We start from the raw sequence: 17,396 nt of genomic DNA on the forward strand, positions 1-17,396 counted from the left end.
CCACGGTTGTATCTTATCCAATAAAAGGGCCCGAACTGACCAAGCCTTCTCTGCACACCCTGCCAAAAACATGTCCTACTTTTTTTGGCGCTCGTGCAACCAGATACCTTACAGTCCATTATTAGTGAGACATTTTGGGTACATGAGTTTAGTTTTTGTCCATCCATTGATCCTGGCAATTCAGCAATTTTCAGTTACTGGGAAAATATGCAAAACAGGGAGTCCCTCTCTACTACTGTGTTTCGGACTAATTTTGAAACGTATAACCCCTTTGTTCCTTGTTCTGGATTTGCCGCTTCATTCTCTCAGCGAGAAACCTCTTTGACACTTACAATCCATTATTACTGAGGCCTTTTGGGTACATTAGCATAGAGCAGGTCATAGCTTGAAGGACAGAAATAGGCTTCTGTTCATCAATTGATCTTGGCAACTTAGCAGTTCAGAAGCTGGCCACACAGGGGCAACAGGGCTGTGAACCGCTCTCTTCCACTGTTTCTGACTAATATTGAAACTAAACCCCTTTGTTACTTGTCCTTGATCAGGGTGAGCTTTTTGGGCAAAGGCTTCACACTGACGCAGTCAGTGTGCCTTCTCTATGATTGTAAGGGTAATGAGGTTGTCAAGCCAACAAGCTTGGCTCTTTGGTATCGGATCAGGCTTGAGGCCACTACGTTCCTTTGCCACGACAATGCTCTTCAGAATGTTAACCATACTGTAGCTCTTATTATTTTCCAGGCATGGCATTAACCCAATGAGATGCAGAGGTGAAATTTGTGGCCATTGTGTGTTGGCAATAAGCATTGACGCTATCAGATTTTTAGGGAGATTTAGGCTGCTTTGACTCCAAACATGTCGTTGCTCTGTTTGTACGTCAGCGTCAGCCAAGACTGTAAAGTAAAGGCTTTTGAGGCCAAATTTAACACACAAGGGACTTCTTCTTCCTGCTGTGATGTGTACCCTTTTGGATTCGGCCAGCTCTGGCTGTTGCTGGCACAGAGGCATCTGCTCAGTGACATTTATAATATACTGTAAGTCTACTTGGAAAACGATGTTCAGTCATATATACTTTAACATTTTAGTTGACATATAAAGTTTTTCAGTTGCAGTTACTGTGATAAGTGTTTGTATTTAATCAACAATATTGTCAAGGTTTGTACAAGGGTTTATGTTAGGAATGCATGAGTGGTCTGTGGCTTTCTCGTGGACACCGCTTTACTCTAGCTGTGGGCCAGACACACTCCACCTCTATTGGTCTTGTCTTGGGTTGTTGTTTATCTTTACTCTGCCAATCTGTCTGAAAATGCCACAGGAAAGCCTACACATTTAACCGTGAGGATGTTTGCCTTTGGACAGGAAGAACCACAGAAAGCATCATAGACACTGATGTTTGTCATGAGGACTAAGCCACGGGACACGGGTGAGATGGAACCTATTCCAGCTAACATTGGTTGCTAGTCAACTGCAGTGCTGTCACGGGACACTACACAAATATTTATGTCTAGTCCTTGAGTTGCACTCAACATCAAATTTATGGGGTGGTCTTTTTGGAAGCTACATACATACTAATTTAGCCTCTGTATTGTTGTCGGCAGCAAGGTGAGCTAGTGATTATCATGTCTGCCTCACATTTCTGAGGTTCTGGGTTCAAATCTGGGCTCTGTCCGTGTTTGCGCGGGTTTTCTTTGGATACTCCAGCTTCCTCCTACATTCTAAAAACATGCATATTTGAAGATCTCGAAATGGTCAATAGGTATGAATGTGGGAGTGAATGCTTGTTTGTCTATTTGAGCCCTACGATTGGCTGGCGTGTATAAAATGGAAGCATGTATTGTTGTTTCTCCTCTGAAGATAACTGTTGCATTTTCAGTGTTGGTCAATATTAACTTGTCAAAGAAAAAACACTTTGTAAGACATCCATGTGCCAATGATTTTTCCATCATCCTTATCCTACGCAGCGTCACAGTGGGGTTAAAGTTTATCACAACTGACTTTGGGTGGGAGAGACAAGTTATACCTCGGATTGATTACGAGTAACTCACAGAGCAGACACCAACACAAGCATAGGGAAAATGGGAGCCACAACAAGAATGCAAAATTGTATTTCTTAAGACTTTTATGGGTATATACATATACTCTATAGAGAGCCTTCGTGTCCTTCCTTGAGGGTGTCTGTGCAAGCTATCAGGCTTGGGAGAATGATATGCTCGTGTTTTGGTCATCCACCAGACTGAAGTCTATTTAAGCTTCAACTCACCTCTGGAATGAGACTTGCAGCCAACTCATCGGATTACCCATTATTCACTTGTTCACTAAGATTTCTCCCCCTTCGCAACTAATGACTTGTTTTTTTAAGAGACTCTCCAGAGTGAAATGTTGTTTCTTTTTTTTGCATTCATGAACAACAATGTGTATTTGCATTTGGTAGCAAGAGTTAGATTTTAAATTCTATTTCTTTTTACAGACATTGAATACTAATTGGGCGGCACGGTGAACGACTGGTTAGAGCGTCAGCCTCACAGTTCTGAGGACCCGGGTTCAATCCCCGGCCCCGCCTGTGTGGAGTTTGCATGTTCTCCCCGTGCCTGCGTGGGTTTTCTCCGGGTACTCCGGTTTCCTCCCACATCCCAAAAACATGCATTAATTGGAGACTCTAAATTGCCCGTAGGCATGACTGTGAGTGCGAATGGTTGTTTGTTTCTATGTGCCCTGCGATTGGCTGGCAACCAGTTCAGGGTGTACCCCGCCTCCTGCCCGATGATTGCTGGGATAGGCTCCAGCACGCCCGCGACCCTAGTGAGGAGAAGCGGCTCAGAAAATGGAGGGATGGATGGATGAATACTAATTCGGAAATCTACAGTTCATAAAAAAGCAACAAGGGCTGTTTTTGGTTAACATCATTATTGGTCTTTCTTCTCCAGCCCACTTTTAAAGTAACCTTCATATCAGTGGCATTTGAATCTAAGTGCACCCAGAGAAATTGATTTACTGATCTCTTGATGAATATTTAATAAACTGAAAGAGCCCATTTAGCTTTCTGCACTGTACTTATATTTGCCGAGGACCCTTATTGGCTTCAAATTCTGTCAACAAAGCTAGACTGGATTTAGATGTACTTTAGAACTTTACCCCATCATTTCTGAGCATCTCCTGTAATGTATGAAAAAATACCTGTTCAATTTGACGTCTTGATATCAGTAAATATCAACTGAGCATTCTGCCTGTGTAATTAAATGAAGCCCTAACAATATCACTGATGAATCATATGACAACAACTAGGAATGTCAAATGTATGTTTTTTTCCAAGGAATACAGCTCTGACCACAATGAAGGTTTGCTTTGTTGCTGTCAATTTGACATTTAGAAGACTAAACTAGTACAGTACTCCTGACCGTGTAGAACAAAAGCGGAGCAGCTTATAAGGGCTGTACAGTCCTTGTGTTGGTTTGTTTGTTTTTCTGTTTTAGGTTTGCAGGCTACTTTCTGGTTCATGGAGAATGATGCCAGTGATTAAAAGCTCCCTGTTTTCAGAATCAGAATCATCTTTATTTGCCAAGTATGTCCAAAACACACAAGGAATTTGTCTCCGGTAGTTGGAGCCGCTCTAGTACAACAGACAGTCAATTTACAGAACACTTTGGAGACATAAAGACATTGACAAAAAACAACAACAAACAACAATTGTGCAAAAAGATGCAGAGTCCTCAGTTCGAAAAAAATGATTCCTGAATTTTGATTCCTGAATTTAAATGCACGATATGTATTCTTTTCCTGCTCAAAGTGCTTGGACTTGTAGACAATTGTCATTATTACTGTCACACCTGTGCTTGGTAGACACACACACACACACACACACACACACATTCAGACCCTAGAGTTGTTGAGGGCGTGTTTGCAAGTGTAAAACACTTTCCGCTGCTAAAGGAGTTCTGTTTCCATAGAGTTCACAGTTCATAGTTCAGAGATTAAAAAGGTCACACAGTTGCACCATCTGCCCCCGCCTACAAGCTTAAAATATCCAGCTATGCACCACACCGTTGACACGTAGTGTGTTGTACGTCTTTAATCCTTAGTCATCCTTTTGTGTGAGCTTTATCTGTAACTGTCTAGACAAGAGGATTGGGAGCTTCCATGTCGGATGGCTCGTCATCCATCTGAAGATATTCACTAGTTTTTGTCTGGATTCATTTTTTTTTGTCTGTCTGACAAAGAACATGCGTAACCAAGTGGTCACTCCAGCCAGAACCGTCACAGTCCACCCTCTCCACTTGTTACATAATTCGTTAAAGTTATGGGGTGAGAATGGCAGACATTCTGATTACACAGAGAAAAGAAATTTACCCCCTGGAGAGTATAAAAAACAAACTAATACATCACACATCCACATACTTGGGTTCACTGCCCCCGACACCCAAACAGCAACAAAGAGGAGTCCTATGAGTGTAAAGGCACAGATTACTTAGATTTCCTCAAGAACAAATGGTGGGGATTCTGCAGAGACTCATGAGTCGCATCATCCTGAAAAGTGAAGACATGCGCTCGATAACAAGGAACGACTAAACTGGGGCCTTTCGATTGATAAGCGAAAGTGACCATTTGTAAAGAGTCAAGCATTCACACTAATGATCTCAGAATCAATCTGAAGGAATTGCAATTTTCAAATAAATTCGTCATTTGTTGTTGTCCATCATTATAAAACGGAATTAGCCCACCTCTTGCAGAGGCTATGTTATGGTAGTCGTGCCACAAAGACGGCACAGAACATTATCAGGGACAGCACACATTCACAAAACATTTTTCAAACTTATTCCATCAGACTCCTTAACAAATTAACAAATCAAAATCTGTGAACCACACAGTGCAAAATTTTTCCTTTGTAATTCTACTCACTTGAATGTTTGCATCGTGCAATACTTCTGCAACCTGCAAAACTTGAATAGTTGAATACTTCTTTGCACATTATGTACTTTTTTTTTGCACTAACTTGACTATTACTGAAATCGAATGCATTCCTTTTTCCTTAAATTGTCAGTTTTTGAATTGTTCTTTTGTACATTGCCTAGCTCCTCCTTTCTTTCAGTATTTATCATTCATTCTTTAAAATGTGTTCTTTTTTTATTTTTTTTATTCTTTCAAAAGTGAAGGAAGTAAGAATTTAATTGCTCGGTATTACTATTGTGTTTTTACTTTATAGATGACAAAAAGCTCTTGAATCTTATCTTTGACAATGACAATGGCTCAGTTGTTCTGGCTTGTGTTGGTCCACACACACAAACAGAGTTCCTGCATGGTGATATTGTATAAGATGTGGGTGATGTGAATGTACCCTGAACCGAAACACTCAAACTGTGGGGAAAAGAGGTTTCCCTGTCATAAGGACCTAGTAGAAGTTAGAAGTTAAAAAGTACTTTTTCTTTATGAAACTTCTACTTATTTTAAGTGCTATCAACATGTACAATGCAATCTTGTATAATGGTTCATATTTTTAAGGTGAGTTAATATTGAGATGAATCAATCTTTTCCATAGTTTCTGACCATTTTGGATAGTTAAACATCTCCTGAGTCAAATTGACCTGAGAACATTATTTTTGTCGCTGAGAAACAACCTAACAGCAGGGTTTCGAATATTCTCCATCTGTCTTGAGTAGTAGGATGGATGGAGTTCTCCCTGCATTTGTTGCCATGATACGAGTGGGTTGCAACTGTGTGTGCTTGAAAGGAAGGGGCTTACTTACGGAAATGTCAATGGCGACATAAAAATGCAATATGCGTGTAGATGCTCTGCCATGCGTCTACTGAATTGAATCTTGTGGCTTCGCAAGACCTTCGGGGACTTATGTCCTTCTCTCAAACTTTCAACACACTGTGCTTTCTATGTAACCCCCTCCCACAACCACAGTCAAAAAGTTGCCACGGACCTCCCTCAGAAGCACCACACCACAGAGGACACAAGTCAATGAGCAGTGAGTGAGAGTGGTAGCGCTCTTGATCCAGACAGACAGTAAAATAGTGGGAGGGGGAGACGGAACAGTGGCCAGAGCCAACTCCCAAAGACTGTAATACCGCATGTTCCTTACTGGGCATTCCACTGTAGGACTTTTCCCCACTTTAGTTTTGGGCTGTCATCCATTGCTTCAACAGGTAGGGGAACCTCCTTCTAATGAGGCATTTGAGTCATTTTGAGGCATTGAGAATAGAAAATCAAATGACTAGTTTGATCATTTTAACTCGATGAGTCACAGTTGGTTTTAGTGTCTGAATTAGAGACAGTAAGGCGAGATCTTGCTTCATTACTTCTATGTTAATCAGCGTGAGTGATGCTTTTTGTATGCATCAGCAATACAGCCTCAAGCCTCAACACAGCCTATTTACTTACTTTATTCTTAATGAATTAAATAGAGGCAGACATCTGTTTAATATGGATATAATACAACTAATTAATTATTTCCTCGAACGCTAGCATGATATAAATTATGTAATTCCCAGATAATATGCAGCCACAATGTTCCTTTGCAGCGTCTTGTGTTTCCAGAAGTCACATGAAAGTGTCTTATAAGTAATGAATTTTTTTGTTGAAGTACAAACAACATTAACTGCTAAAATGGGAGAGCTTTTGTGAGGAAATAATACAGATGCGCAGATGTTTTGGTCATTGTTAAATGTTGAAGACATAAAGCCAGTAAAAGTTACATCCTATTTTTTGTTTTTTTTGTTTTGTTTACATTTTAAAATACTGCTTTACATTTGGTCAAAGTGACGCACAACACAACAGAAGGGCCAATAAGCACACCGTGTTGACAATGCGTAAGCCCCATGTGTTTTTATTTACTAGGTTCATTTAACACAAATGGCATCATCCAAGTCTTCCATTCAATGATCTATATCAGGTGCCCATTTTCTGCATTCACTTGATTTAGCTATAAAGCATCCCCTGGCATTGTTTGGGTGGCACAGATTTTTCCTAATTGGCTTGATGAAGCACAAGGCAGGCTTCTGCGATTAAATGGTTTTTCCATACTGCATGCCGCAGAGCTCGCTCATTTCCTGAAGTCAGTAGAATAGGTGGACATGAGCCAGGATGTAACTTCAGCTGTTTTGGCAATGCCCACATACTTTCCCTATATACCAAACCACAAACAGCTTGACAACCACAGCGCGTAGCAGTAAACCAACACTCTTGCTCATGTGCATACACATAGTCACACCATTTCCTTAACATCCTTTGGACTGGAAAGAGTTAGCTAATTACAAATGCAAGAGAAAACTTGTCAGCTGAATATCACTTTAGTTTAACCTTTTGTGTGATAAGCACCTCTTATTCTTGTTTTTGCAGAAGTCATCCATACCCAAGGACCTTTGGATGGGAGTCTCTACGCTAAAGTGCGCAAAAAAGAGTCTGTTGATGGGACTGTCACAGCCAATGGGCTCCCACCCACTGCTATTGAACACGCCCTGCCTGCGGTCGACCACGCCTTATCAGTGAGCAGCGACTCAGGAAACTCGACGGCGTCAATTAAAACGGACAGAACAGATGAAGTAGCAGCAGTCCATTCGACCGTGAACCTGCCAAGTGTTCCCACCGTTGAGGAGGTACCTAAAGTCCATCACCACGACCAGCAACCCATCAGCCTGCAGGAGAAACAGGAGCTGGAGCAGCTCCTGGGTGGACTGGAGGGGCACATGCATCGTCAAGGCTACCATGGCTCCCCGACCTCTGCTGTTGAAGGGATACTCCACCGGGTGCCCGCTCAAGTCCATGTGAATGGTCACCGCAACATTGACCGGGAAACTGACATTTTAGATGACGAATTACCGAGCAGTCAAAAGGCCAATAGTGTGGACAGTCTGGGGACGTTCTCCTCAACCGATGGCCGAGCAACGCCGGCGGATCTCTACTACCAGTCGGAATCCATCATTAATGGCCAGGACCATGTGCCGTATCTGGAGCGCAGTGTTGCAGAAAGCCCAGTGGAAACAGTGCAATCGCAAATTTGCATAACAGACCGGCCAGTTACACTGACTCGGAATGATTCAGTCCCAGCCTCAAATTATGTGCCAACTCAGAATCTGTACCGCTCACAGTCATTTAGTATAGATACACAGTCTATGCCGCCAGCTCCCACCCGGACAACCAGTAGCAGGGATGCCGTCCAACGTGGTCTCAATATTTGGCATCGGTTCGGTGTGCCTGAAGAGCCTGTAACTGTGGGACTCACTTTCGGGACACCGCCCTCTGCGATAACAATGCAGGCTCACCAGAACCTTCCACAGTTCCCTCATCACCACAGTGCTTCACAGGAAGACATTGAGAAATCTATAGAGACGCTCAATCTCCTCATGTTGGATCTGGAGCCGAGCCGTTCTTTAATACCAAAGTCGCAAAGTGCTCCTCTGAGGGAAACCAGTGTTGTCACCACACAGCCATCCTTCTCTCAGAGCCAAGGCAGAGCTATCTACGAGGTGGACATGCCTCCGATGTACAGTCAGGTTAGCCATCAGTCACCCGTGAAACCAAGCACACCGGAGCCTGCCCCTGTGTTTGGATTGAAAACCACCGCAACCGGTCCTTCTTCACCAGCTTCTGCAACTGGTCAGATCCAGCTCAAGGAAATTAACACCTTCCAACCAAGCTCATTGTCCCAGTCCAATGAAGTCTTTGAGCCCCACAAAATCCACAGTGGTGGATCAACATCACCCACTTCAAGGGATTGTGAACCCGACGAAGTCTTCAACGTTGAAGGACTGGTGGCTCAAAGAGTTGCAGGTAAGAAAACAAACTTATTAGGTTACTTACTTAGCTGACTTTCATGTATATTTCCTTTGTAGCATGGCCTAAATACCAGAATAAAACAGTTACCTTGAATAGCAAAAAAACTTAATTGATGCCTCCCTGATCATGCTTAGAATGGCCTGTTAATAGTTTGAACTGTAACTAAACCACGGATTCTGACAGTTTATCATTTCACATTCTTCTTACATTACCCTTAAAATTAAATACCTTAAAAATGATTTAATTTTGAAAAAATTGCAGAACAAAATTATACAATTGAAGCAAAGACTCTCCATAACTTCTGCCAACAACCCAGGCTACATCCCTACATACAAAGATCTTTGAACAGTCAAGATGTATCACTTCAACATACGTCCTTGTCACCAATTATTACTTTCCTGTTAGCCAGGATTTTGACACAATCTTGTTGCATCTTATGGTGTCATAGGAAGAACCCTAAAAATACACAGGGAAATAGGTGACTTTTTCAAGGAATAGCTAAGGATAGGTTCCACAGAAAAAAAACGTGAATTGGTGCATTTGTGAATAGCGAATCGCAAATCAGTTCACTGTACTTGGATGCAATAATTATAATGCTGGCTTATTCTGGAATTCCTTCAATTCTTAAAGATTGTTTTTCCTCATCAAATATTTTCATATATGGTTGTTAGTCAAATGGATAAAAAAAAATCTTCCATTTTAATGAGATCCAGTGAAACACTGCCACTCACCAAGGCCTCACTTATTAATATTAAAGCAGAATTATTACCCTTCAGTGCAATACAAAATAGCCAATCAGTTCAGTTTAATGTTTGCATGTTTCTCGTTCTTGTCCTGACTATAGGACCTCATCAACTTTCCTTTTTTCATTGTCATTTGCCTTTTTTTCATTATTCATCTTTTTACCCAGAATACTCAGCACGCACCCAAAGGGTCACCTCCAGCATTTCCTCTTCTTCTCAGTCTGAACACAGACCCTCTCACTCGCTTTTGGGTTTGTTCCCTCATCTTAATCAGTTTTTTGGAATGATCCTGCAAGTTCTTGTCTGTCGATCTGCATTTGAGTGTCTTTTGTTTGCATCAAAATAATTTTGTCTCGCAAGTCTAACGTCTGATTGCACGATACGTCGCAGCTCATTTAACCCTCCTGTTATGTTGTTTCTCAGGAACAACAATAATGTTGCTGGGTCAATTTGACCCGGGGAGTGTTTAATTATCCAAAAGTATCTGAAACAAACAAACAAACAAACAAAAATAATACACAGGCAAATATGTGGTCTCTTACAAGCTGTATTGTATATGTTGGTTATAATTATTAAGCCAATGAGTAATTTCGTACCTTAAAACTATTGCACTAACTTTAAAATGGATTAACTTGACCCGCAACATAACAGTTTTTCTGTAGTTTTTTTTTTTATCTTTGCTTTTTTTTTTAAAAATGGAATTTTTTTTTAAAGTTATACAAAATTTCAGCATTTACTCACCTGTGACACAAGGAGCTCAAAGGGGTCTAAATTAAACATTAGTGTTGTAAATATTGTACTCATTTCCATTATGTCATTTGTCTGTCTCACACACACACACACGCACACACACCCACACACACACACACACGCACACACACACACACACACAACTTTGGAAATGCAATGTGGAACTTGATTTTCCAATATTCAGACACAAACAAAACTATATATAAAAAAGCAAAGGTTAAATCTGCATTGGGCCATATTGGCACGTTAACATTTTTGGTGTTCTTTAATATGCATCAATTTGATAGGAAGCTAACACTATATAACATATTCCCATAACATGTGCATTGAAGCCTCTAACTTGTCTATCGGTGTGAATCTAAGTGTGAATGGTTGTTTGTCTGTATGTGCCCTATGATTAGCTGGAGACCAGTCCAGAGTATAACCCGACTCGCGCCTAAAGTTGGCTGAGAAAGGCTCCCGGTCACCCACAACCCTAATGAGGATAAATGGTGTAGAAAATAGATGGTTGGACTTCACTATAACTGTGTGTTGGTCTATTGACTGAAGGGCCTCCTGCAAATGCTTTGTCAATTTCTGTGTACACAGCAGCCTTAAGAATGTAGTGTGGATTCCCAAGAACTAACAATCCTCACTGTATTTATGAGGCTCCAACTGGCCATTGCTGCATTTCAGCTTACTTAATTGCATACCATCACAGGTGTCCATACCCGTGCAATGTCTCTGGATGAGCCAGCAGTTCTGGCCCGGCGTAGGATCACGAGTGACGCTCCAGAAGATGCTTCCTCCCCCGAAGTCCCAGTTCGTTCCCCTGTTCGTTGTGTTTCTCCAGAGTTCGTCAACGCCATCGCCATGAACCCCGGCGGACGACCCAAAGAGGTAGAAAGTCTTTAGTATGGTAACATCAATGAGTTATAGTTTTAACTATTTGGATTTTTAGGGCCGAAGCACCGAGGCTCGTTTGAAGCATTTTTTAAATCATTATTATTCTAATAAATGATTCGCCTTTTTGGGGGCCTCAAAATCCATGAAACCTCCCTAATTTTTGCAAGCATGTGTATCCGGGTGATAATGTATGTATATGAAGTAATTCACTCAGTAGTACCCCAAACAAAATGAGAACAAATTAATTTGGGGCGATCAATTTGGGAATTTGCTCAAATGAGCCAGAATCGGAAGCAGGAACCCTAAACCTTATTGACAAGGCACATATTTTACCTTGGAAAACTCTCTCAGCACACTACAAAACATATATATATATAATCAGTAGTGAAGTCAGGAAATCAGGGCCTGTTTTAATTTGAAGACAGCGCTACCTGTTGCAGCAAGTGGCTGTACAGGTCAGTTGTCGCTTCTGCCATCTACTGGAAGAGCATTTAATTGTTCTGCCTGTCACTATACTTTGCTGGCATAGATTGATAGATGAACGGTGATATATTTGTAGTAAATAAATACGTTTTGTAATTTAGTGTAATTAAACAATTTCCTGTGGCGCACTTGATGATACAGTATGTCAAGGCACACAGAAGTTGCGTATCACTATTCTAGAAAGATAAGAGAAGCTAAAGAACCAAGAAGTTTTGCCTGTGCCGGTGAGTTTGGCCATAATTTCCAGGATTCTTGGACAATTTGAAAAAACAGAATCCCTGGACACCAGTCGTACCAAATGACACAAAATGGTTGTCTTTAAAGGCATTTTGAATTTGCCCAAATATGCCCCAATTTTCCCAAATGAACCCCAAACAGATGTTCTGTAGACAGACGGGTGATGCTAAATTGAAAATACTCTTTGCCTATGTGGTGGGTATGTGTCAAAGTTTGAGGATCATTGAGGAGTTGCCATGAAAACGTAGGTGCGAGGGGCCGTTCATCATTGCAGTATTTCTATCGTCTGTATTTACGTGTATGTATTTCTCCCTCCATATCATTTTTTTACTCCTCAGAGACACATGCACAGTTACCGGGAAGCCTTTGAGGAGATCGAGGGTGGGCCCACCAGCCTGACCCCCTCAGTTGGTGGTGAGGTGCTTCCCCAAACCCCTGCCTTCCCTACCTCGCCACAAACCCCTTACTTCAACCTGTGTAAGTTTTCCCTCTGGCTGGCACTGTGGAGCTCAGGGATAGTTCAGTCAATGTAGGTTGTATTGTCAAATATCTACAGTACAATATTTCACTAAAAAAACAGTTTTCCTCAGAATTTTAATATTTTACGATTTCCGTCTCCATGGTTTAGTTTTAGCAATCAACAGCATATTGAATTAAATATTCTTTTGTGAAATAGTCATAAAATTTTCATGGCAAGATTTTGATTGGATAATGGAAATGTACTAGGTGAAAAACACTGATTGTCTCATGTGATGTTCTGTCACTGTTTGGGGCCACTCGTCTTGATTTTCCTTGGCAACCCCAAATGCAGTTAACTTGTGTTGTGAGTTATCTATAAACAGTTTTGCTGTATATAGCAAAACTCAAAGTTGGACTGTGAGTTCATTAAGTAGTGCATGTGACACCAGATGTTTTGGAAATTCATTTAAGCAGAGTTCACAAATCACATTGCCGAGTGTCCACTTAGACTGGTGTGCACACAGGCCGCAGTTAAGAAGGCGATGTCTTGCTTTGGTAAGTGGGTAATGCAAGTCTCTCTTCCAGAGTTCCACTGTCCCATGTCAGCCACGTACAGTTACTTCAACTCCCCTTCCCGGTCCCCTCTTCCTGCCTGAGTGATCCTTGAAGCGGGGTACACACAAACCGATTCTTTAACATCTTATTTTTAAAATATATGAGACACACCACACAAGGAGGTGAGGGGAAATCGCCACAGGCTATGTGAGCTTATTGCTCTTTTAGTGTCACACACCTCTTGTAGTACCAATATCGAAGTGTCAGACGCAGCAACCGGGCATCCAGACTGCTGGAAAACACAAATAAGAAAGAGTAGTAGTAGAAGAAGAAGATAGACGATATGGTAACTGCTTATCTGGCAACAACATTGCGGAGAATGACTTGACTTTCACTTAACCAATTGCTCTTCTATTTCTGTGCGTGAGCGAGATGCAGATCTCTTCATCATTGGCCATTGTTTAGTTTCTCGTCACAATCACATAATCTGTGGCTTGACCTGCCTCGGTGTTGACCAAACACATTAAGATTTGCGATTGTAAATATTGAACAGGTTTAACATTTACAATTGTCAGTGATCCCACCATTTTCCGAGCAGGTCAGGAAGAGAAAAAATCACTCCTGACTCATCTCACACCACAGGAGAATTGGTTAGGATAATCGGTTGTGACATACGTTAAGCAAGCTTATGCTGATTTTGATCACAAAAAAAGGGAAAATGCTCATATTTGGCCCGATTGTCGGTATGTGTGTACCCAGCTCTATATGCACCGTATCCCAGCCTTGCGCTGCTTTGGCATGAGAGCAACACAAGAGCAGCACTGGTAAACATAACATAATAGTGGAAAGGGATAACACCACACCACAAACATCGACTTACAACTTCTAGAAGTCAAACGACAGTGTTAAAATGTGGTTAACATTCTCTCTGTTTCTGCTGCTCTGTGTGCTGTTGCCATCTGCGCTTGGATTTCTTGTTGCTGCCATGTTGTACTACAGCCAGCACCTGATAAACAACCGACTACCCTTGTCTGATCATTTTGAAAAATCATACCAGTGACATTTGATGAAACACAGTGTAAAAGGACCTTATTGAGCTGTATTAGAGATCTAACCCTCTTGTTATGTTGTTTCTCAGGAACAGGCCAATTTTCATGTTTAATGTCATCTATCCATTTTCAATACCGCTAATACTCATTTGGGTTGTATCGTGTATGTGTATTGAGAGAGGTGGGGTACACCTAGGATTGACTGCCGGCCGATCGCATGGCACATAAACAACCATTCACACTCACATTCACACCAATGGACAATTTAGTCTTCACTCTTTAATAATGAAAAATAAAAGTATTACTAAATTGTCATTACTTAACTTGCAAATATGTGAAGTGAACCAACCGAGGTGCGTTGCGTATGTTACAAAAGATGAAAGTTTTTGGACCAAAAAATTACTAAATTCAAATGGGTCAATTTGACACCCATAACATAACAGGTGGGAAGTATAAGTATGACAGACTCCACTGTAAATGCAAACTAAACTTAAATGACTGTGCTGAGGCAGGTGGGGGTCATGTTGTGTTGAGTTTGATGTGGTGTCAAAGCTAGCGCATGTTTTGCTCCCTCCATCAGAGCATGTAGCATGACCACAACCCTTTGTAATTGTCTCAAATTCAGTAATACGATGTGCCAATGTGTCTAGTCTCAACAGGTCTTTACCTCTTACGATTATTAAATCAACATTACATAGACAACGTTAACTTCATATCGACATTTTGGGAAAGACCATTTCTATTTGCGACTGTAACTAGACAATGTATGCTGCCACAGCAGAGCAGGAATTAACTGTTGGGATGGTCACATCATATCATGTCTGATGGTAACAGTTGATCTATTTTTATTCATTTTAGGTCGCTCACCTCCGGGTCTTGCCAAGACTCCACTGTCAGCTCTCGGGTTAAAACCCCACAACCCAGCGGACCTCCTTCTCAATCAAACTGGTTCAGGTTGGTTGCAACATTTTTTAAGTTAAAAAAAAAAAAAAAAAAAAAAAAACTTTTTCTCTGTAAACATAACTGTGAACACTTGATTCTGATCGGTGTTAAAATTTAAGCATTAATAACAAAACATTACTTACCAGAGTGTCCATATTGTTATTATTCTTAAATCTTTAAAATAATTCAAATTTTTACTCTTCTCTGTATAATTACATGTTAATCACTACCCTGCTTAAGCTTGAAGTTGAAGTTCTTTAAGTTTTGATTGTTTGACTACTGTTAGCTGTAGAACTGTGAAGCAGTACATCTGCCCCAAGGTATTAGGTTGTTGGTTTGAGTCTCAGCTCAACTCATGGCCTTCATGTGTGACTTTCTCAAAAACATGCATGCGAGAGTGACTGGAGACTTTAAATAGCACACATGTATGAATTGTGTCTTTGATTGACTGGGAACCAATCCAGCGTGGATGAATGGAGTGTTACTATTCATTTTTTGTCCTATACGATTTTATTCCAATTTAATGATTCAAAATAGGCAGTAATGTTGACGACTTATGAAGAGGTACTGGTCACTACAGTTTGTCATATGTGAGACATTTCGCCCAGAGCAGCCCCTAACATGCCAAATTTGAATTTTAATTGTATATTTTAGTGTATTACAATTTGGGTTTGGCATTGAGAATCGAAAACCCATCACAACTGGGACGAACGTATATATATATATATATATACACAATCAAACCACAAGACACCAAAACTATAAACATTTGGTTTTATGTGATGCACCTTCACAATTTTTTCTCTGGATTATCTCCAATGATGCTCCTCAGAGGATGAGCCCATTCAGGACGAGGAAGGTAAGCATCTAAGATGAGATACTAAAGTGATTATCCCACTCCAACCATACAGACCCTTTCCAAAAAAAAATTATATCATGGAAAAGTTGATTTATTTCCATAATTCAATTCAAAAAGTTAAACTTTCATAGATTATAGATTCAGGGCCCACAATTTAAACAATTTCAAGTATTTATTTGTTTATTTTTACATAATTTGGGCTTCCAGCTCATAAAACCCACAAAATCAGGAATTCAAAAAAATAGAATACTATGAAGAAATCAGCCCAAATTTTGCTGGCCATAAATGTTTTAAATGTTCACACACTAATCATCTACTAAACTCAAAAGCACCTGCACAGGTTTCCCCCGGTGTCATTAAATTGCTTCAGTTTGGTTCAATTGTCTCAATAGTTGGTTTCAATATGGGGAAGACTGCAACTGCCAGAAAACCATCATTGATACCCTGCATAGGATGGGTAAGGCACAAAGGTTCATCGCTAAGGAGGCTGGCTGTTCAAGCATATCAATGGAAAGTGTCAGGAGAAGTTGCACCAGCAAAAGAGATGACCGCGGATTATCAAACAAGGTACAAGGGTTTGGAGGAAGACGGTTGAAGAACATAACCCAAGCTGCTTGAGGTCCAGTGTGAAATATCCACGGTCAATCATGATTTGGGGTGCAATGTCCAGTGCAGGTGTTGGTAAACTCTGCTTTCTTAAATCCAAGGTCACCGCAACAGCCTACCAGAATGTTTTAGAGGACTTCATGATTCCTTCTGGTGAGGATCTGTATGGAGATGCAGATTTCATCTTCCAGCAGGACCTGGCCCCTGCCCATACCGCCAGAAGCACCAAAATCTGCTTTGATACACATGCCATCACAGTGCTTGACTGGCTAGCCAACTCACCAGATCTAAACCCCATTCAGAATCTATGGGGTATTATCAAGAGGAAAATGAGGGGCACCAGACCCACAAACAAAGAAGAACTGACAGCAAGCATCAAGGAAATCTGGGCTTCCATAACTCCCAGACAATGCCACAGGCGCATCAAGGCAGCGATTAAAGCAAAGGGATTCCCAACCAAGTATCGAAGATTAAGTTTTGAAAGTACCATATTTTGATTGTTTTAATGTGACCCTAATTTCTTTCTTTTTTTAACTTCAAAAACTGAGAAGTAAATGGTGATTACAGTATTAAACATTTTTGAATTCCTGATTTTGTGGGTTTTATGAGCTGGAAAAATAAACAAATAAATACTTGAACTTGGGCCCTGAATCTATAATCTATGAATGGAATTATGGAAATAAATAAACTTTTCCATGATATTCAAATGTTTTGGTAAGGCTCTGTATATCATTCACTGTGTCCAAAGCCATCTTTTGACTAAAAGCCACGATTACTCATTTTTACATCTCATTCCATTCTACAGAGACCATCGAGAGACAACAAATCTGTCATGAACCTGTGGTTTACGTATTATGAAACCCTTTCTCTTACATTCAGCACCCAGAAGTTATGTGGAGTCCGTTGCAAGGTCAGCTGTTACAGGCGGAGAGCAACCCACAGTACCCCAAAGCGTTATTCCTCAAGGAAACACTAGAGAGCAACAGAGAAGTCCAAGTCCCGTTTCCCATGCCCTGGACTTCCCATTGTCCAGTAGTAGCCCCATCCAGAGCTCACTGGGG

At 40.9% G+C, this 17,396-nt stretch overlaps 1 protein-coding gene across 26 annotated transcripts in view; it reads left to right on the forward strand.

The window, feature by feature from the left end:
- Window positions 1–17,396, forward strand: part of tns1b (tensin 1b) — a 171,590-nt gene that overhangs the window by 143,795 nt on the left and 10,399 nt on the right. For 19 of the 26 annotated variants that reach the window (XM_061792464.1, XM_061792451.1, XM_061792449.1 and 16 more), the window contains 7 exons: window positions 7,331–8,761; window positions 9,678–9,761; window positions 10,961–11,139; window positions 12,204–12,342; window positions 14,787–14,882; window positions 15,703–15,729; window positions 17,215–17,395. In XM_061792464.1, the coding sequence (XP_061648448.1) occupies window positions 7,331–8,761; window positions 9,678–9,761; window positions 10,961–11,139; window positions 12,204–12,342; window positions 14,787–14,882; window positions 15,703–15,729; window positions 17,215–17,395 (2,137 nt within the window). The remainder of the gene's footprint in view (window positions 1–7,330; window positions 8,762–9,677; window positions 9,762–10,960; window positions 11,140–12,203; window positions 12,343–14,786; window positions 14,883–15,702; window positions 15,730–17,214; window position 17,396) is intronic. The other 7 variants (XM_061792475.1, XM_061792461.1, XM_061792476.1 and 4 more) reach the window with 4 other exon arrangements.

The sequence above is a fragment of the Phyllopteryx taeniolatus genome, chromosome 12 (assembly GCF_024500385.1).
Source record: "Phyllopteryx taeniolatus isolate TA_2022b chromosome 12, UOR_Ptae_1.2, whole genome shotgun sequence".
Classification (NCBI taxonomy): Eukaryota; Metazoa; Chordata; class Actinopteri; order Syngnathiformes; family Syngnathidae; genus Phyllopteryx; species Phyllopteryx taeniolatus.